Consider the following 21,943-nt stretch of genomic DNA (forward strand, 5'->3'; position numbering starts at 1 on the left):
GAAAACATAGAAAGCTAACAGAATAACCAGAACACAGTGCAAGAATGCTTGCTTAGAAGCATGCAGAAAGGGGAGACTGATAATGAGTGATGTTGAACATCTTTTCATGTGTTTGTTAGCCATCTGTATTTCTTCTTTGGAGAAATGTCTGTTTAGGTCTTTGGCCCATTTTTTGATTGGGTCGTTTATTTTTCTGGAATTGAGCTGCAGGAGTTGTTTGTATATTCTTGAGATTAATTCTTTGTCAGTTGCTTCATTTGCTATCATTTTATCCCATTCTGAAGGCTGTCTTTTCACCTTGCTTATAGTTTCCTTTGTTGTGCAGAAGCTTTTAATTTTAACCAGGTCCCATTTGTTTATTTTTGCTTTTTTCCCCAATATTCTGGGAGGTGGGTCACAGAGGATCCTGCTATGATTTATGTCAGAGAGTGTTTTGCCTATGTTCTCCTCTAGGAGTTTTATAGTTTCTCATCTTATGTTTAGATCTTTAATCCATTTTGAGTTTATTTTTGTGTATGGTGTTAGAAAGTGTTCTAGTTTCATTCTTTTACAAGTGGTTGACCAGTTTTCCCAGCACCACTTGTTAAAGAGATTGTCTTTTCTCCATTGTATATTCTTGCCTCCTTTGTCAACGATAAGGTGTCCGTAGGTGCGTGGATTTATCTCTGGGCTTTATATTTTGTTCCATTGATCTATATTTCTGTCTTTGTGCCAGTACCATACTGTCTTGATGACTGTGGCTTTGTAGTAGAGCCTGAAGGCAGGCAAGTTAATTCCTCCAGTTCCATTCTTCTTTCTCAAGATTGCTTTGGCTATTTGAGGTTTTTTGTATTTCCTTACAAATTGTGAAATTATTTGTTCTAGCTCTGTGAAAAATACCACTGGTAGCTTGATAGGGATTGGATTGAATCTATAGATTGCTTTGGGTAGTATACTCATTTTCACTATAGTGATTCTTCTGATCCATGAACTCATTATCAGAGAAATGCACATCAAAACCACAATGAGATACCATTTCACGCCAGTCAGAATGGCTGCGATCCAAAAGTCTACAAGCAATAAATGCTGGAGAGGGTGTAGAGAAAAGGGAACCCTCTTACACTCTTGGTGGGAATGCAAACTAGTACAGCTACTATGGAGAACAGTGTGGAGATTCCTTAAAAAACTGGAAATAGAACTACCATACGACCCAGCAATCCCACTGCTGGGCATACACACTGAGGAAACCAGAAGGGAAAGAGACACATGTACCCCAATGTTCACTGCAGCACTGTATATAATAGCAAGGACCTAGATGTCCATCAGCAGACAAATGGATAAGAAAGCTGTGGTACATATACACAATGGAGTATTACTCAGCCATTAAAAAGAATACATTTGAATCAGTTCTAATGAGGTGGATGAAACTGGAGCCTATTATACAGAGTGAAGTAAGCCAGAAACAAAAACACCAATACAGTATACTAACGCATATATATGGAATTTAGAAAGATGGTAACGATAACCCTGTATGAGAGATAGCAAAAGAAACACAGATGTATAGAATAGTCTTTTGGACTCTGTGGGAGAGGGAGAGGGTGGGAAGATTTGGGAGAATGGCATTGAAACATGTATATTATCACATGTGAAACGAATCTCCAGTCCAGGCTCGATGCATGATACAGGATGCTCAGGGCTGGTGCACTGGGATGACCCAGAGGGATGGTATTGGGAGGGAGGTGGGAGGGGGGGTTCAGGATGGGAAACATGTGTACACTCGTGGCGGATTCATGTTGATACATGACAAAACCAATACAATACTGTAAAGTAATTAGCCTCCAATAAAATAAATAAATTTATATTTAAAAAATTAAAAAAGAAAGGGGAGACTGAGAGATGGAAGTCTGTTACATCAGCATTATCTCAACAGGTTCCCTTACAGCTATGAATCTGTCCAGGGGTAAGAAATACACAGAATGGGCTAAACTACAGAGTAAAAAAAAATCCAATTTCATTCCTGTTCTAATGTGATCTGGATTTAAAATCTTAAATTATACAACCACTAGATCAATTTATTATCATTATTCAACTGATCTACCTTTTCACAGAGTCCTAAATACCTAAACAGACAATTAGTTCTGATTTAGCCTCAAGATAGTACACTCATTATAAATTAACCAACTGACATTGTTTGCAAACCTTTTTTCTTTGCCTCTGATTAGCAAAAAGTAACTTCCAGGAATCTAGATCATTGATCTGAAGATAAATGAACAACCTTCCTTAAGGCTTATTTACAGGGCTAACAAACCCTAATCGTAGAACTATGACTTCTGCTTTTTAACAATAATCATAATCCCTTATAAGTACTTATGGCTTACTGCTTTCAACATTATCTGAGTATTTCAACAAGCCTGTAAGAAAGGCATTAAAATTAATTTTTTTCATTGTGCTAAAAAAACAAAGGAAAAAAGATACCCATAATTCTACTAACCAGAAGTAAATATTATAAATGATTTGGTGTACTTACCAACTTTTCTATTATGCTATTATTTTTTATAAAAATAGCATCACATTATACAATTTGTAGCTTCCTTTTTTTCCCTTTTTGATATGTCAGGATCTGTCCCTGCAACTAAATATTCACCTGTAATGTTGTATTTAACAGATGAAAAGCATTCTGTTATATAAAAATAGCATAGATTTCAAAAATTCAGTCCATTAAGCCTATCTTTTAGAAAAGATGAGTCTCAGAGAGGTGAAGTCATACTACAGGGCAAGATTTATGAATAAAATTTTAGCCTTCCGACTGCTAATGTACAACAGTTACCAAAAGGACTGAAACATAACCAAACTGTGGGACAAAAGCACCATTAGACTGAATACAGTCTGACACATACCTAACCACATCCGAATGATGCTCATGTAGTCTTTGTTCTTGGCGGAGAGCAGCTTGTCGTAGGAAGGGCAGCCTGCCAGCAGGATGCGGTCATGGTCCTCACACATGGATATCAGGTGTTGCTCTGCACTTCGGGTGCAGCACACGTGATAATGAGCCAGTTTTGTTATGGCGTGTCTGATAGAGTCATCAATGGTCCCACTGACTTCCCCGCCTTCAATGTGAAGGATTCGGATGTTCATCAAGGCAGCAGATGTAGCCAGAGCCAGGGCATCAAACCTGTCTCCATGAACAATCATGATATCAGGTTTCAGGCGATTAAGGACATCTGGTAGCTTCACAAGGGCCAGGCCTACTGACTCCACCATGGCTGCCTCATCTTCCCCTCTGACAATCGTGTGTAACCTGGTGTTAATGTCAAAGTCATCTTGTTCAATCATGCGATACGTGTTTCTAAAGCAGGGAGAAATAAAAATGTGAGAGCATGTTCTTAAATATAGGGCTATAAAAACATAGCCCTATTTTAACTATTTATTTTAATAAAACATTAACTCTGAAGGGAGAAATATTTCACGAAATTTCCTTGTTAAAATAAACTGAAGTATAACTTACACACAAAAATTAAAAGCATAGGCCATAAATATACAGATCACTTGATTACTTTTTCTACACAAACACCCCTATAGTCACCACCTAGACCAATACCTCCCACACCTTGCAGGTCTCACCTGTGCCCCGCTTCAGTGAGCACCTGGGGGGAGAATGTTTTTATTAGGAAAAAAGAGACTAAATTTTACAGTGATCACGACTTTTTCTTTCCTTTTAAAAATATTATATGCCAACAAAGGTCTGTCTAGTCAAGGCTATGGGTTCTTCCAGTAGTCATGTATGGATGTGAGTTGGACTGTAAAGAAAGCTGAGCACCCAAGAATTGATGCTTTTGAACTGTGGTGTTGGAAAAGACTCTTGAGAGTCCCTTGGACTGCAAGCAGATCAAACCAGTCAATCCTAAAGGAAATCAGTCCTGAATATTCATTGGAAGGACTGATGCTAAAGCTAAAGCTCCAATACTTTGGCCACCTGATGCGAAGAGCAGACTCATTAGAAAAGACCCTGATGCTGGGAAAGATTGGGGGCAGGAGGAGAAGGGGACAACAGAGGACGAGATGGTTGGATGGCATCACCGACTCAATGGACATGAGTAAACTCATGAGTCTACTCAGGAGACATGAGTTTACTCATTTGAGTAAACTCCAGGAGTTGGCGATGGACAGGGAGGCCTGGCATGCTGCAGTCCACGGTGTCGCAAAGAGTCGGACACGACTGAGCGACTGAACTGAACTGAAAAATATATATAAATTTTTTAAAAGAAATCATGCTACTTAATAGAAAAAAATGTTACTTATAAATGCTCCTAAAAAAGTAGTATGGAACTGGGATACCTGATACAGTACTATATTATAAATTTCTGAATGATGAAAATTATCTCCTGAATTCTTTTCATATGGTACCACTCATGCAGCATAATTCTGACTGGGGTGAAAATGTAGGCTTAAATTGGCTGTAAAATGCAGTTTCAAGTCTGTTTCATGCTTAACAGCAATAGCAATTCTCAATGCTTTAAAGTTTCCTGTTTGTTATGACTAGATTTTAAAAGATCTGATTTTTTCTGGAAATATATAAAACATTACTTAAAAATTAGAAAAATACAGCAAATTATCATGCATAAACCTACCACTCAGCACCATCAGTATTACCATGATGTCTTTTTTTTGTTGCCACACCATGTGGCATGTGGGATCTTGGTTCCCTAACCAGGAATCAAACTGCACCCTCTACATGGGAGCATGGAGTCTTAACCACTGCACCACCAGGGAAGTCCCTCTTTCTAACCACTTTATACATAATTTTTCCCATAATATTTTAAAATGATTGAGAATACATCATAGTACAATTTTGTAATCTATTTAACCCATATAATACTATGATATTTTCTCAGATTATGAAGGATTTTTTACATACATCATATAGATGGCTTAGCAGTCATTATAGATTTCTTTGATTTTCCTACAAAAGCTATGACATTGTAAATAAAGAAAATCCTGTGAGAATTCCCATAGGAATTTAATGGGATCTTAAATGTTTGATAGGATTCAAAAGTGAAGGTCTCTCTGTAGGAAGTTATTTTTATAGGGTTTGATAATGAACCAAATTTCTTTAATATAAAGCTATTGAGATTTTCTATCTTTTCTGTAGAAAAAAATACTGTAAGCTGTATTTTTCAAAAGCTTGTCCATTTCGTCTAAATTGATTGTCAATTTACTGGCCTAATATCCTCCTTTTATTCTTTTAATGGCTGAGATCAGTAGTGACATCCTCTTTGTTATCCTATGTTGGTAATTTCTGTGTTACCCCTTCCTTGTTCTGCAGAAGCTTGTTGATTTTATTATTTTAAACAAATAACTTTTAGCTCAATTAACTTTCTTTATTGTTTAGTCTACTTTTACATTTCATTGATTTTGACTCTATTGGCCCTTGGTCCTCCCTTCTACTTACTTTGGGCTTCATTTTCTTTCTTGTTTATTAAAGTGGAAATGGATCCTTGACTCTTACCTCTTTTTTCACATAAGTATTAATATTTAAAATGATAAATTTCCCCATAAGCCCTGATTAACCTATACCCACAAATTTTGATACAATGTAATATTTATTTAGGTCAAAATATTTTCTAATTTCCCTTAGGATTTCTTGTTTGGCCCCTGAGCTTAAAACTCAACAATAAACAACCCAATTTAAAAATGGGTTAAACCAAAGATGATACAAAGATGGCAAATAAGCATATGAAAAGATGCTCCACATTATGTGTCATCAAGGAAATGCAAATTAAAAAGAGATGCTGCTACACACCTATTAGAATGGACAAAATCCAGAACACTGACAACACTAAATTCTGGCAATGATATGGATCAACAGGAATTCTCATTTACTGTTGGGGGAATACAAAATGATACAGCCATTTTGGAAGATAGTTTGACAGTTTCTTGCAAAACTAAACATACATTTTTACAAGGAGCAATCATGCTCCTTGATCTACCTAAAGGAGCTGAAAACTTACATTACACAAAAATCTACAAAAATATGCTTTATTCTTAATTGCCAATACTTGGAAGCAATCAAAATATCCTTCAGTAAGAAAATGCAGAAATAAACTATCATACATCCACACAATGCAATATTATTCAGCACTGAAAAGAAATGACTATCAAGCTATGAAAATACATAAAAGAAACTCAAAAGCATATTACTAAACGAAAGAAGAGGCTACATAATATAGGATATTCAAACAATATGACATTCTGGAAAAGGCAAAAAATCTATGGAAATGGTAAAAAGATCAGTTACTGCCAGGAAACAGGTTGGGGGAGAGGAAGGGATGAATGGGTAGAGGAGATGATTTGGGAGGCAGTGAACAGTGAAATGAGCACTGAAGAATTGATGCTTTTGAACTGTGGTGTTGGAGAAGACTCTTGAGAGTCCCTTGGACTGCAAGGAGATCCAACCAGTCCACCCTAAAGGAAATCAGTCCTGAATATTCACTGGAAGGACGGATGCTGAAGCTGAAACTCCAATACTTTGGCTAGGTGATGCAAAGAACTGACTCATTTGAAAAGACCCTGATGCTGGGAAAGATTGAAGGCGGGAGAAGGGGATGACAGAGGATGAGATGGTTGGATAGTATCACCGACTCAATGGATATGAGTTTGAGTAAACTCTGGAAACTGGTGATGGACAAGGAGGCCTGGCATGCTATAGTCCATGGGGTCACAAAGAGTTGGACACAACTGGTTGACTGAACTGAACAGTGAAATGACTCTGTGATACTATAACGGTAGATACATATCAATATACATTTGTCCAAACCCATAGAACTTACACCACCAAGTTGAACCAATTAAACTATGACTTTGAGTAATAATGATGTGTCAGTGGAGGTGCATCGTTTGAACAATATATACCAATGAGGTATGGTAGGGGATGCCAACAGTGGGGGGTGTTATGCATGTATAGAGGAAGACAGGTATATGGGTAACTTCTGTACCTCCTGCTCAGTTTTGCCGCAGGACTTAACTCTATTCTAAAAACTAAAATCTATTTTTTAAAGGCATTCTTTCTTTTATATATACGCATGTATTTTACCATTTGTAGTTACTCCTTCCTGTAGATCTAAGTTCCCAACAGGTATCATTTCTCTTCAGTTTCAAGCATCTGCCTTAGCATTTTTAGCAGCACATACCTGCTGGTGATAATTTGCTTAGCTTTTCTTGAAAATATCTTTACTTCAACTTTATTTTTAAAAGGTACTTTCACTGGATGAAAAAACTCTGTGTTAGCAGAGGTTTTTTCCCCTTTTCTGAGCACATTAAAGATGTTCCATTGTCTTCTGGCCTCCACTGTCAGTGAGTTAATTATTCTTATCATTAGTTCCCCTGTAAGAAATGTAATCTTTGGTCTTGTTGCTTTCAAGATTTTCTTGTCTTCGGCAAACTGACTAAGCTATGTCTACATGTAGTTTTCTTTGTATTTATCTGTTAAGGGTTGTTGACCTTTCTGTATATGTACATCAATGTTGGGTTTTTCTGGGGTTGTTTTTTTTACCAAATTTGGAAAGCTCTGGCAGGTATGTCTTCTAAGATTGCAACACAGCTTTAATTCTGAGACTGTCCTACCTACAGAATGTTCATACCTAACCATCTGAATCAGGAACCATAATCAAAATCCCTTTGAAATAAAGCACAAAACTAGAAATCAATTACAAGAAAAGAGGAGAAAAAATGATTTCATGGATACTAAACGACATGCTACTACAAAAAGGTGGGGGGGGTAAGTGAGAAAATCAAAACAATTAAAAAATACCTTGAGACAAATGACAATGAAAACACAACTATACAAAAATCTATGGGATGCAGCAAAAGTAGTTCTTAGAGGAAAGTTCATAGCAATACAGGTCTTCCTCAAAAAAACAAGAAAAAGCTCAAATAAACAACCTAACCTACCACCTAAAATAATTAGAAAAAGAACAAACAAAACCTAAAGTCAGCAGAATGAAGGAAATAAAATATAAATTTATCAGAGAGGAAATAAAATAGAGATTTAAAAAAACAATTGAAAAAAAAAATCAGTAAAACCAAGAGCTGATTCTTTGAAAGGGCAAACAAAACTGACAAATCTTTAGCCAGGCTCACCAAAAAGAAAGACAGAACTCAAATTTTTGAAAAATTAGAAATATAAAAGGAGAAATCTCAACTAATACCACAAAATACAAAAACCCCTAAGAGAATACTATGAACAATTATACGCCAACAAATTTGACACTCAGAAGAAATGGGCAAATTTCTAGAAACATACAAAACATAGAGCCCACCAAAATTGAATCAAGAAGAAATAGGTAATTCAGGGAATTTCTGGGCAGTCCAGTGGTTAGAACTTGGTGCTTTCACTGCTGAGGGTCAGGATTCAATCCCTAGTCAGGGAACTAAGATCCCATAAGCCCACATGGTGTGGTCAAATTAATAAATGAAATGAAATATGGCACAGATGAACCTATCTACAAAAACCAGACTCACAGACAAACAGAATAGACTTGTGGTTGCCAGGGCGATCAGGGAAGGCAGAGGGATGGACTGGAAGGCTGGGGTTAGTAAATGCAAACTATTACATTTAGAATGGATAAACAACAAGATCCTACTGTATATATAGCACAGGGAACAATATCCAATTTCCTGGGATAATGGAAACGAATACAAAAAAGAATGTATATGTGCATATAACTGAGTCACTTTGCTATATAGCAGAAATTAGCACAACATTGTAATCAACTATACTTCAAAAAACAAAAAAAAAACCTATAACACCAATCTGAAAAAAAAAATGTGCTGAATAAATGAACCAATGAATTCCTAAGGAGTCTGTTATTCATTTGAATTTTTTTGCCCAATTCTTAAGAGTATAAAAATGATGTTTTTTTAAAAAAATTCAACTAGCTGAGGTAGAAAGGTAGCTAACTGCTTCTGTTGATTTAAAGTCTTCTTTTTTCCCTATAGTTTTTATTTACGTATTATTTTTTGGTGTGCTGGGTCTTCGTTGCTGCGTGGGCTTTCCTCTAGCTGCAGCGCTCAGGCTTCTCTCACTGTGGTGGCTTCTCCTGTTGTGGAGCGTGGGCTCTAGGGCACTTGGGCTTCAGTAGTTGCAGTTCCCTGGCTCTAAGCACAGGCTCAAGAGTTGTGGCACGAAGGCTTAGCTGCTCCATGGCATGTGGGATCTTCCCTGACCAGGGATCAAACCCACATCTCCTGCAGTGGCAGGTGAATCCTTTACCACTTAGCCACCAGGGAAGCCCTAATGTCTTCTTAAATAGTATAATCACATGGTTTAAAACTCAGTATACAAAGGGTTATAAGTGAAAAGGCTACTTCTCACTTTTGTTTTCCAGTTATCCAGTGCTTCTCCCCATGAGCAACCAGTTTCTTGTGCGAGAATGCACTACAGACAAGTATTTCCAGTACCAGTCAAGTTTCCATTTTGACAGTCTCACCTGACAAACACTACCTTCCCCCTTAATTACTGTGGCAGGCAGGTAAGAGACCTACCGCCATCTCTTTGAAAGCCTCTCCCCTACCAGTCTTCTGCCAAACTTTTCTCAAAGAAGTAAAAGAACACACTTAGATTTTTACCTCAGTTTGTAACTAAAATTTCTCTTCTACTTTGTCCAATTTCTGTTCAACAATGTAAGAACACTCAAGCGGATTTTCTTAGATAGCCAAAATTCATTTCACATTTTAAAAATCTATGAACTTTTAAGCTATCCATAAGTTTCTTCTCTAGTCTTTAAAAGTGTTTTCTTATAGAAAATTGCCAAATTTGTTTTTGGAAGCAGGTTTTTGTTTTTGCTGTCATTATCTTATTGTTAAAGGACAGTCTGAAAAAGACAATTTTACCTTAACACAAGCTTCTTTCATATTGTATTTTTTACCTTCTTCAGAGGCTGCATTAATGTTTTCATGCCACAAGGGTGCACTAAAGCCACTTTATTATTAACACATAACAAAATCAATGTTCATCTTTGGTATATACATTCTTTCTGCTCCCTGAAAGATTTCCCAAGTTTCATCTTTCATATTTAGACTGTGATCAATAACAAACCTAATGTCATCAAAATAAGTATCAATGGTAATGGTAATTCTACTTTATCTTAGATTTTTAAAATCCTATTCAGTATCTACTACTTTATACAGTTTTTTCATGTAGGATTAGCATTAGAACTCACAAAACAGATTATATAAAATCACATTATAGTCACACAATATACATTTATAAATGGCATTTCTGAATGTAGTAGCAAATAATAGTAATAATAATGGCTATAATTTACTAGCATCTAATAGGCAGCATCCCTGTATAGACATTTTATGTCACTATCTCCATTCTTCACAGTAACCTGCAATACAAGTTCCTACTGTTTTATAACTGAGGAACCTGAAGCTCAGAAGTGCTAGGCAACTCCTCCAAGGCCACCTAAAAACTAAGTGGTAGAACTGGCGTTTGAAGCTGGGTCCACATGGCTCCAGGACCCAAGTTCTCAGTAGTACACCATGTTGCGATGAAGAATACCATAAGAAAATGCTTTCATCTTACCCATAGTCATCTATCAGGTGAGAGCCAAGTACCACCACGTCAAGTTCAAAGAACTCAGGTTCCATTTTAATGCCAAACATGATGGGGGCAAGTTTAGAATAATCAGCACGGTTGCAAGTAGCAACACAAACCCGAAGCTTCCGGTTATTCTCTTTCTTCTCCATGATTTGTTTTCTTTTTGAGAGGTTCTGAAAATAGAGTTCCTGAAGTTGCAAAAATAAAAATTAATATCCTGTGATAAACCATAATGGAAGAGAATATGAAAAGAACATATGTATGTATAACTGAATCACTTTGCTGTACAACAGTAATTAACATATTGTTCAACTGTACTTCAATAATAAGACATTACAGAGACAAAAAGTTTATTTATAATCAGAATGATAGATCCAAGATATAAACATAAAATTTTGCAGTCTTAAATCTTTAACCATCATTAAGTATAGTGATAAAGGGAGGGACTTTTAAACCTGAACCATTCCTTCAAAAGAATACCCAGTGGCAGCCCCCAAAGTGTGTTTCATGACCAGAATCTATCATCCGAATGTAGAAAAGTTGGGAAGAATGTTTAGATATTTTGAAAGACAAGTAGTCCCCAGCATTGCAGATGTGCATAGTTCTGCTATCAATCCAGTCTTTGTTAAGTGCTCCCAGTCCAGATGATCCATTAACAAATGATGTAGCGGAGCAGTGGAAGACCAACGAAGCCCAAGCCATAGAAACAGCTGAAGCATGGACTAGGCTGTATGCCACAGATAATATTTAAATCCATTGATCATCAAGTATGCATCACTTCCGCTGTTCTGCCAAGACTTCTTCCTTTTTTGTTTGCATTTAATGGACACAGTCTTAGAAATATTACAGAATAAAAGCCCAGACACTGCCAGTCCTTTGCTGATTTGCACATTAGCAAATCTATGTCTTGTCCTCATTCACTGTTGTAAATTAGCATGAGCAGAGGCTAGAAGTATCATCTGGATTGTGGTGAAACGTTTAAAAGCAATAGCCTCTTTCTGCTTTTATTCATTTTCCCCATCATGGTTTAAGTATAAAGCTCCTGGAGAAGGAAATGGCAACCCACTCTAGCATTCCTGCCTGGAAGTCCCACGGACACAGGAGCCTGGTGGACTACAGTCCACGGGGTAGGAAGAGTCAAACACAACTTGGTGACTGAACCACCACCACTGTGAATGAAGGTAGTTGTCAGGATTAGTTGCAGGGTGTGACTGTTTCTCTCTCTTTTTTTTTTTTTTGGTGAGGGAAAGATAGTTTTGTTTTAATTTTATGGGCTCCTTTCCCCCCTTTTATGGTAATCTAATTGCACTGGTTAAAAGCAACTAATCAGTTCTTTAGAATATGGTCTGTAATCAAGTCTAACTTTATTTAGACGCTATAGCTGGACAAGCTTGATTGAACCAAAATGGGAACATTAAACAAACTCACTAATAACACTGTGACTTAGCTGTCAAGTGTAGAATTCTCCCTTTAAGCAAAAGCTTGTGACCATTTTGTATGGTTTGTCTGGAAAGAGTACAAATCATCTCTCATTTAAAAGGCAAGCAAACATCAGCTCTTTATTATTAATTAAAAATCACTTGCCATTCCTCACAATCAATCCCAACATACCAGACTAAAGCAAAAGTTTGGTTGAGAGCCACTGATTTAGTTCAACTTCCCCACTTGCAGAAAAAGACAAGCCTTGGGGGAGGAAATTACTTCCCCAAGATTCAAGAGCACATCCTATAACAAATGAGTTACTCACTCTCACACTACACACAAAGCACTGTGATTAGTGCTGAGGAAAAGATGAGTAAGACGAAACAAAACCCCCTATCTTCAAGGCCTCATTCACATCCCTAGCCAGTGCCTACAGAGTTGACAACTCCAAATGCCTACCATCTATCTCCTTCCCCATAGGCACCTCAAAGTCACTGTCCCAGATGGAACTCATTTTCTTTTCCAAACCTGTTCCTCCTTCCTTATTCTCTAACTCCGTTATGAAATCCCATTCATCCAAATGCCTTGACATGCTTGTCTTCTCTGTTCCTCACCCAGTACTTCCTCAGCCCTGTCAATTCTACCTTCTGAATATCTTTCAAATCTATCTCCTCTCCATCCCCACCCACCAGGACATCTCCTAGTCCAATACCTGACCTCGGGTCAGAACAATTCTAATAGCTGTCAAAGTGGATTGTTGTTTAGTCTAAGTTGTGTCCGACTCTTTTGTGACCCCATGGACTGTAGTCTGCCAGGCTCCTCTGCCCCTGGGATTCTCCAGGCAAGAATACTGGAGTGGGTTGCCATGTCCTCCTTCAGGGCATCTTCCAGACCCAGGGAATCAAACCCGTGTCTCTCGTGTCTTCTGCATTGGCAGGTGAGTTCTTTACCACTAGGGCCATCTGGGAAGCCCCTCAAAGTGGATTACCTGTCTCTGGTCTTGCCCTGACTCCCACAAACTTTCAGGGTGATCTCTCCAAGTTTGTAAACCTGATTACATTGCTAAACATATATCACCTATGGATAAATTCCAAATTGCAGATCTGGACCTAGTCCACTCTTCCAACCATTATAATTACCCTTACTCTGAGCCAAAGCCATGCTGAAGTGCATGTAGTTCAACCAGTGGGTCTTCATATTTCTGTGCCTTTTTAGATGCACGTTCCTCTGCCTAAAACTTCCTTTCCCTCTTGCCTGGATTCTTCCGCAACCTTTAAAATCAGTCTGAGCATCACCTCTTCTGGAAAGCCTTCACATAAACCTCAATTCCTCCCTGCTCCACCCCTTTTCATCACTGCCTCCCTCTGAGCACTGTGGCCTACCATACACATATATTGTTGTTGTTTAGTTGCTAAGTCATGTGCAACTCTTTGTGACCACATGGACTATAGCCCTCCAGGCTCCTCTGTCCATGGGATTTCCCCTGCAAGAATATTGGAGTGGGCTGCCATTTCCTTTTCCAGGCAATCACCTCAACCCAGGGATCAAACCCGAGACTCCTGCTTGGCAGGTGGATTCTTTACCACTGAGCCACCTACTACTGCTCAACTCCTCTGCCCCCCTATCCCCCACCATCCTGTACTCTCAGTTCAAAAAGTAAAAACCAGGGACAAGGTGTAAGAGTTATGTTTCATGGAGTTTTTAAAACTTCCTTATATCAATGTAAAGTTTAACTTCATGGACTAATCTCAATGCTTAGGTCTCAGGAAGTGTATCAACATTTAGAATTTGTGATCAGGAATCCAGAGAAGCTTGAGTAAGGGTGCCAATAAAAGGGGAGCTGCCTTTTCAATCAAGGTAGACCCAAACTCAGTGGAAATACTGCCAGTAACCTTCTGCTGTTGATACCTCATCTCTCTTATGCTGGAACTTCTATAATCACACAAACTGCCCATCATTAGGCCCACTCAGAATTTATAATCTCCAGTAAGAACTAATTCCACCCAATGGAAAGCATTTATAAGATAGTGTAATGAACATTCTGTCAAGAGAGTTGTATTTGTAAGGTCTAAGCACTAGCTATGGCTCAGAAGGTAAAGAATCTGCCTACAATGAAGGAGACCAGGCTTCAATGCCTGAGCAGGGAAGATCCTCTGGAGAAGGGAATGGCTACCCACTCCAGTTTTCTTGCCTGAAGAATCCCATGGACAGAGGAGCCTGGTGGGCTACAGTCCATGGGGTCACAAAGAGTCAGACACAACTGAGCGACTAACACTTTCACATTTTCTTTTCCCACAAGCACTACCTAACCAAAGAGACAAAGATATTTTTCCAAAACCAGCTGGCCTAAGTGTTCTTGTACGTAAATCTTCTTCCACTCATTAAATTTGAGCTGAATAAATTGCTGATGATATTTAATTTGCTAGATGAGGCAAAGCAAATGGATTTTTTTACCAACCAAATGGTTGGTAAATCTGTATTTATTTTAGAATAGTAAACTTTCTATCTGGCAATTCTAAAATGCTTAGTGCTTATCAGATAATTCAAAGGTTATTCTACCAAAAGTGAAAGTAGCCATATTACACAAACTATGAAAAAAATACAATAATGTTACTAAGACCAAAAGTTTTTTAAAGAAAAAAGCTAAATCTTTTTTTTTTTTTTGAAGTGTAATAATGGTAAAAATCCTTTTTTTAAGGGGAGAATTATTTTTAAAAAATAATTTTAATTTAACTAACTTTTGATTAGATAGTACATTCACACAGTTTAAAACTGAAAAGGCACAAGAGGCTCTAAAAGTCTTCTCATCTGTGTCCTCAGACGTAGAGTTCTCCCTGGGTGCTTAGAGTTGCTAGTTACTTATCCATCCTCCTACAGATAAACTATATATACAAAAAATACACATATATTTCTTCACATATATAAATACAAATATATTTTATAAATATACAGAGAGTGTATTAGGCAATTAGCAATATATTCTACAAATTGTTGTCACATACCTTGCTTTTTAATTGTTCTTAATTACATTTCTGAATCAAGTGGTAAAATGGGAAACTTTAAAGACATTGTTGTTGTAGTTTTTTAGTCACTAAGTCATGTCCAACTCTTTGGTGACTCCTATGGACTGTAGCCGCCAGGCTCCTCTGTCCACAGGATTTCCCAGGCAAGAACACTGGAGTGGGTTGCCATTTCCTTCTCCAAGGAATCTTCCTGACCCAGGGATCAAAGTCACATCTCCTGTATCGGCAAAGGGATTCTTTAACCACTGAGCCACCAGGGAAGCCCTTAAAGGCATTCAGTCCAGTTCAATTCAGTTGCTCAGTCGTGTCCAACTCTTTGCCACCCCATGAACCGCAGCACGCCAAGCCTCCCTGTCCACCACCAACTCCCGGAGTTCACCCAAACTCACGTCCATCGAGTCGGTGATGCCATCCAGCCATCTCATCCTCTGTCATCCCCTTCTCCTCCTGCCCCCAACCCCTCCCAGCATCAGAGTCTTTTCCAATGAGTCAACTCTTCACATCAGGTGGCCAAAGTATTGGAATTTCAGCTTTATCATCGGTCCTTCCAAAGAACACCCAGGACTGATCTCCTTTAGAATGGACTGGTTGAATCTCCTTGCAGTCCAAGGGACTCTCAACAGTCTTCTCCAACACCACAATTCAAAAGCATCAATTCTTCGGTGCTCAGCTTTCTTCACAGTCCAACTCTCACATCCATACATGACTACTGGAAAAACCATAGCCTTGACTAGACGGACCTTTGTTGGCAAAGCAATGTCTCTGCTTTTGAATATGCTATCTAGGTTGGTCATAACTTTCCTTCCAAGGAGTAAGCATCTTTTAATTTCATGGCTGCAATTACCATCTGCAGTGATTTTGGAGCCCCCAAAAATAAAGTCTGACACTGTTTCCACTGTTTCCTCATCTATTTCCCATGAAGTGATGGGACCAGATGCCATGATCTTAGTTTTCTGAATGTTGAGCTTTAAGCCTACTTTTTCAGTCTCTTCTTTCACTTTGATCAAGAGGCTATTTAGTTCCCCTTTACTTTCTGCCATAAAGGTGGTGTCATATGCATATCTGAGGTTATTGATATTTCTCCCATCAATCTTGATTCCAGCTTGTGCTTCTTCCAGCCCAGCGTTTCTCGTGATGTACTCTGCATAAGTTAAATAAGCAGGGTGACAATATACAGCCTTGACATACTCCTTTTCCTATTTGGACCCAGTCTGTTGTTCCATGTCCAATTCTAACTGTTGCTTCCTGACCTGCATATAGGTTTCTCAAGAGGCAGATCAGAGAGATAAAATCTAAAAGTGCAAGTCTGGGCTTCCCTGTGGCTCAATCATAAAGGATCTGCCTGATCATGCAGGAGATGAGTGTTTGATCCCTGGTCTGGGAAGATCCCACATGCTGCAGAGCAACTAAGCCTGTGGACCACAACTGTGGAACCTGTGCTCTAGAACCTGGGAACTGCAACTACGGAGCCCACATGCCACAAACACTGAAGCCCACATCCCACAGAGCCAGTGCTCCACAAGAAGAGAAGCCACCACAATGAGAAGCCTGCACACCCCAAGTGGACAGTAGCCCCCACTCTCCACACCTAGAGAAAAGCCTGCACAGCAATGGAGATCCAGCACAGCCAAAATAAATAAATAAAATTATATTTTTTATAGTGAAATTTTGAAAATTGCTGGCCATCAACTTTTCAAATATATGTAGGGTTATGAGAGCCCTGAAAGTAAAAGTGTCACAAACGTTTATTGAGAACTGCCTCTGTGCAGAGCAACGGAAAGCAGAGATGTGGAGCTGAGGAAGATCTCACCTCTGGTTTTTAGGAACTTAGAATCTAGTACATGCCACCAAGCCACATTAATAGATCACCTTCCCAACAGAAGCACTAGGAACAAAAGTAACAAATTTTCTTTCACTGCCCAGTATAATTATTATTTGTTCTGGATAAAATGGAATGTCTAAGGATCCATTTTTACACCAAGAACTGTGATCAGAGTCTCCACGACCAGTATGAAATGAATAAATGTGACATAATGGACTTAAACTATACCAGGAGTTTTTAAGTTGCATAAAGTGCAATGTAAAACAAGATAAAACTTTTTATTTACACAGTGGACTCTCAGAGAGTAATGAAAACAAATGGACTACATTGAAATGTGTCAATATTAATAAACATCTAAAATATAATGTTAGATGACAACAGTATATTCTAAAAAGATACAATAGGGCACCATCTAAAAATATGTAAAACATTACTATATGTTGTTTACTGATCTATAGTAAAATTATACAGCAACTCAAGAAAGTAGTTACCTCTGAAGGAGGAGGGAAGGGAAAGGAAAAGAGGGCTTAGAGGGTTTCTGTTGTCTATGTAAACATTTTTTTAAAAATTGTTTAAGTAGAGATCTGAAACAAACATGGTAACATATTAATATGTATTAAATCTTGAGGATTGGTGCAGGGTGTCATGTTGTCTTCTGTCCTTTTCAGCATATATAAAATATTGTATGGAAAACGAGAAATCTTTTAAATGAACAATGAAGATGCACTGTCCACAGTCCTTAAAGCCTAAAGCTCAGAAAGCAGATAGACTGGATATTTACATTCATTTCACTCAATTCCATGAGAGTAACCAGAGCTACTAAAACATAGATACTGGTATGAAAATAAGACTTCACCTCAAACTCACTGGCAATCTGAGAAACCTACATTCTCTCAAGACTATTATAAATACTGACAAAAAGGTGAGCGACCCTTTCCAGGAAAATAAATACTGTGGTCCCGTTTAACTATCGAAAAAGACACTTGGCTCAAGCAGTTTCTGAGCAGAAGCGAAATGAAAGTTGCTCAGTTGAGTAACTTTGCAACTATAGTCCATGGAATTCTCCAGGCCAGTAATCCTGGAGTGGGTAGCCTTTCCCTTCTCCAGGGGATCTTCCCAACCCAGGGATCGAACCCAGATCTCCCATATTGCAGGCAGATTCTTTACCAGCTGAGCCACAAGGGAAGCCCTTCTGAGCAGAGGAAACCATCAAAGTAAACAATTGCCAAGCACATGTTAAGAACTTTACAAGCATTAACTCACTTCATCCTCACAGCCCTATCTTATTATGTCCTGTTTTACAAATGGACATACCTCAGTGAAAACCAATTTACCTGCCCCAAATCATAGCTAATAACTGCCAAAACCAAACACCAAATCAGCGCTCAAGATAGTCCTCATATCCAGTGTTTGCCTGTCCATTTCATAAGCACTCATGAGTGCGAACCTTCCTGCCAGGCAGCGCGTGAGTCAAGGGCACATATGATGAGTCCCTCTCTTCGCTCAGTGCAGACCGGATGAGGCTCACAAGAATCAGGAGAGGTCTATCTTGAAGTGGTCTGAAATTCAGAACTATCTTGAGCTATGCTAGGGTGTGACTCCTTCCAGAGCTTCCACAGTCGACTCGAACAGTTATCTCTAAATGCCAAGCTGTACCCTACGCCTCTTCTCCATCAGGATTAAAAAAAAAAAAAAAACTTTCGTGCTCTAACAATTTTACAAGTGTGCTGGGGCGCGCGGTGGGGGGTGGGGGGTGGGGATAGTGAAATAAATGCATATCAAGCTTCCAAGGAAGCTCAGACTCAGAGTACAGTCAGGGTTAGGCACAGACCTTCAAGATCATCTTTCGTCCGACACTTTACATCCCAGGGCCACTCATCTTTACGGAGCTCCCTGCCTTCTCCTGCACATCTCCGTGAGCAGCTGCTCGCTGTCTTTCAGGATAGCCGGAGGAACAGAGTGCAGCCGGCCTTCCTCTGAGACCCCGAGCCCCACTCCGGGGTTACTCACCCGGGGTCCGCACTCAAAACTGCTGCACCAGCCAACAGCTGAGCCCACAACTGGACTAAGGAGCGGACCTGGCGTGCAGGCCCACGGGAGATAGCGAGGCCCGGGCCTGGGGCGGACCTACGGCGTGATGAGGTGCGGAGCCGCCGGCCGGGGATCTGAGGCCTCCGGGTGGTGGCCGAAAGAGGAAGGCCCTGGGGCCCGACAGGTGGCGTTCCCCGAGCCCGCGACCCCTCCCCCGAGTCCCTGGCGGCACGCAGGTCTCACCAGTAGCGGGTCCGCTGTTTCTCCCGCGTCGCCGCCGCCAGACCTCGCGGGTGAGAACTGAGGGCCGAGCTGGAACGCAGGCCGGCGCGAGACAGCCCCTTCGGCTTCCGCCACTCTGCACCGAGAGCGATGACTCGCCTCTACCCGCTCCTGGCGCACCCCGCGCGCCCTGCACGCCCACCCGAGCGCCAAATCGGCCGACGCGCCCTACGTCAGCGGCGAGGAATTCTGCGATTGGCTGAGCGAGGAGGACGGGCCGGGGCGGCGCCTTCCGTGGACGTGGCGTAGCCCCCAGGCGACAGCTCTTGTTCTCAGTCGGTGTTCCCGCCCCTGGACAGCTTCTCCGCCTGTTAAGTGAAAGTTCGGAACCCGAGCGCCTCACGGGTAGTTGTTTTGGCCTTGAGCCCTAGAGGCAATGTCTCAGGCCTTCTCACGCAGTCATTTCACAGGCAGGACCAAAACAATACGGTCGTGTGGCGGTCCACCCAGAGCCGTCTCCCGAGTGAAGCTGTGCCCCTCCAGAACCGCGTCTACTAGAAGGATCTGTGGATGCTGATGACCAGGGCAAAGAGGAGACCTGCTGATCCTTATGATGCGCGGAACCCCCAGGCCGTCCTGCCCCAGAGACTTACAGAGAGGAACATAGAGGTGGCAGAGAAAGTGGCGGGAAAGGGCTCACACAGCTCCTGATGAACACTTTCTAATGATTGTTTCAAACTCCTTAGTCACCACTGACAAGCTTTGAGTTGGTGATACAGTATATTAAAATATTTTTACAGCTAGTAAATAATTTACCACAAGTGAAACTAAACAGCTTAATGATTCATTGTCAGTTCTTGCTAAAGTGAATTTCAAGCCCAATAAACTTTTGCACTTAATTTATTTCAGTTAATGATGCTCTAATTTACAGAATATATGTGAACCGTTAGTTCCCCTGCAGCTAGCTTGATGTCACCAAGAGGTCACATCAGCCACAAAAGGACAGATATTAGGGGATTTCCTTCCTGCAAGGAAGTACCAGCAGATTTCTTTTTTAAATATCACTTTTGCTATTCTGTGGAAAATGGACTGGTTGAAAGTTGAGAATTGTGGTAGTGAAAAAAAAAATCTCTGAAAGGATACACACACACACATATACACACAAAACCCATACCACTAATTGCATTTGGCAGAGCTGGGAAGAGATAAACTTTTCACTGAATTTATTTTTATAATATCTTTTGTATTGTGTAGTATATACACGCATTCCATATTAAAGAAAAGAAAATTGATGGTAAAAAAAAATGGTGGCAGTGAAACTCGATTGAAGTGGTTGGATATGATATTTAGTTTGGAAGTAGAATTGATGAAACTTAATTATGAATTAGGTATGAAAGGACGGGGCTTCCCAGGTGGCTCAGTGGTAAAGAACCCGCCTGCCAATGTAGGAGACGTAAGAGACATGGTTCGATCCCTGGGAAGATCCCCTGAAGAAGGGCGTGGCAACCCACTCCAGTATTCTTGCCTGAAAAATTCCATGGACAGAGGAGCCTGGCGAGCAACAGTCCATAGGGTTACAAAGAGTTGGACATGACTGAAGTGACTTAGTACACATGCAAGGATGACAGAGAAAACGAAGGTTGACTTCCAGATGTCTGGTATTGGTAATTGGGTGATTGGTGCCATTTACCAAGATGAAAAGCTGGGGGAGTAGTCAGGTTTAGGGATTTAAAAGTAAAGGTGTAATTTGTGATGTGTTAGATTTGAGATGCCTACGAGACAGCCACATGAAACTATTATAAAGGCAATAAGATGTATGAATCTAGGGCTTCCCTGGTGGCTCAGTGGTAAAGAATCTGCCTGCCAATGCAGGATACACAAGTTCGATCCCTGGTCCAAGAAGATCTCACATGCCAAGGAGCAGCTAAGCCCAAGTATCACAATTATTGAGCTTGTGCTCTAGAGCCCGGGAGTTGCAAATACTGAAACTCATGTGCACCTAGATCCCATGCTCCACGAGAGAAACCACCACAATGAGAAGCCCCCACTCTCTGCAACTGGAAAAAAGCCTGCACAGCAACGAATACCTAGCACAGCCAAAAATAAATTACATATACAAAAGATATATGAATCTGAACACACAGATTCACTGGACTCTAGATGAACTCTACTGCTGCTATAACAAATTACACAAAACTTAGTAGCTTAAAAATATATTATCTTCCAATCTGGAGGTTAGAAGTCTGAAATGGGTTTTTGAGGGGCTAAAATAAAAGAAGCAGGATAGATATCATCATCACAAGAAAAAAATTTATAACTATGTGTCATGATCAGTGTTAACTAGATTTATCATGGTGATCATTTCACAAGATTCTTGTGTTTTACACCTGAACCTAATGTAAAGTTATATGTCAAATATACCTCAATTTAAAAAAAAAAGGGTATCAGTAGCTTTGTCTTCCTTAGGCTGCAGGGAAGAATCTGTATCTTTGCCTTTTCCAATTTCTAGAGGCTTCCTTCAGACTTCCCTGGTGGGGCTCAGTGGTAAAGAATTCGCCTGCCAATGCACAAGACATGGGTTCAATCCCTGGGTTGGGAAGATCCACTGGAGAAGGAAAAGGCAACCCTCTCCATTATTCTTGCCTGGGAAATTCCATGGACAGAGGACCCTGGCGGGCTACAATCCATGGGGGTCGAAAAAGAGTTGAACAGAACTTAGCGAATAAACAACAACAGCCTAACAGAAGGCAAAGACCTAACAGAAGCAGAAGAGATTAAGAAGAGGTGGCAAAAATACACAGAAGAGCTGTACGAAAAGGTCTTAATGACCAGGATAACCAT

The 21,943-nt window shown here is 40.0% G+C and overlaps 1 protein-coding gene across 4 annotated transcripts in view; it reads right to left on the reverse strand.

Annotated features, from left to right (window-relative positions):
• GNE (glucosamine (UDP-N-acetyl)-2-epimerase/N-acetylmannosamine kinase) overlaps positions 1–21,943 on the reverse strand; it is a 59,847-nt gene that overhangs the window by 23,252 nt on the left and 14,652 nt on the right. For 2 of the 4 annotated variants that reach the window (XR_011568100.1, XM_019966196.2), the window contains exons 2-3: positions 10,568–10,770; positions 2,877–3,328 (exon numbers count right to left, since the gene is read on the reverse strand). Coding sequence is in view for 3 of the 4 variants with exons in the window: in XM_019966196.2 (XP_019821755.1) it covers positions 2,877–3,328; positions 10,568–10,770 (655 nt within the window). In the remaining variant the exon portion in view is untranslated. Of the gene's footprint in view, positions 1–2,876; positions 3,329–10,567; positions 10,771–19,123; positions 19,281–21,943 lie in introns of those variants that run through there. The other 2 variants (XM_019966198.2, XM_070794750.1) reach the window with 2 other exon arrangements.

The sequence above is a fragment of the Bos indicus genome, chromosome 8, assembly GCF_029378745.1.
Source record: "Bos indicus isolate NIAB-ARS_2022 breed Sahiwal x Tharparkar chromosome 8, NIAB-ARS_B.indTharparkar_mat_pri_1.0, whole genome shotgun sequence".
In the NCBI taxonomy this organism is placed as follows: Eukaryota; Metazoa; Chordata; class Mammalia; order Artiodactyla; family Bovidae; genus Bos; species Bos indicus.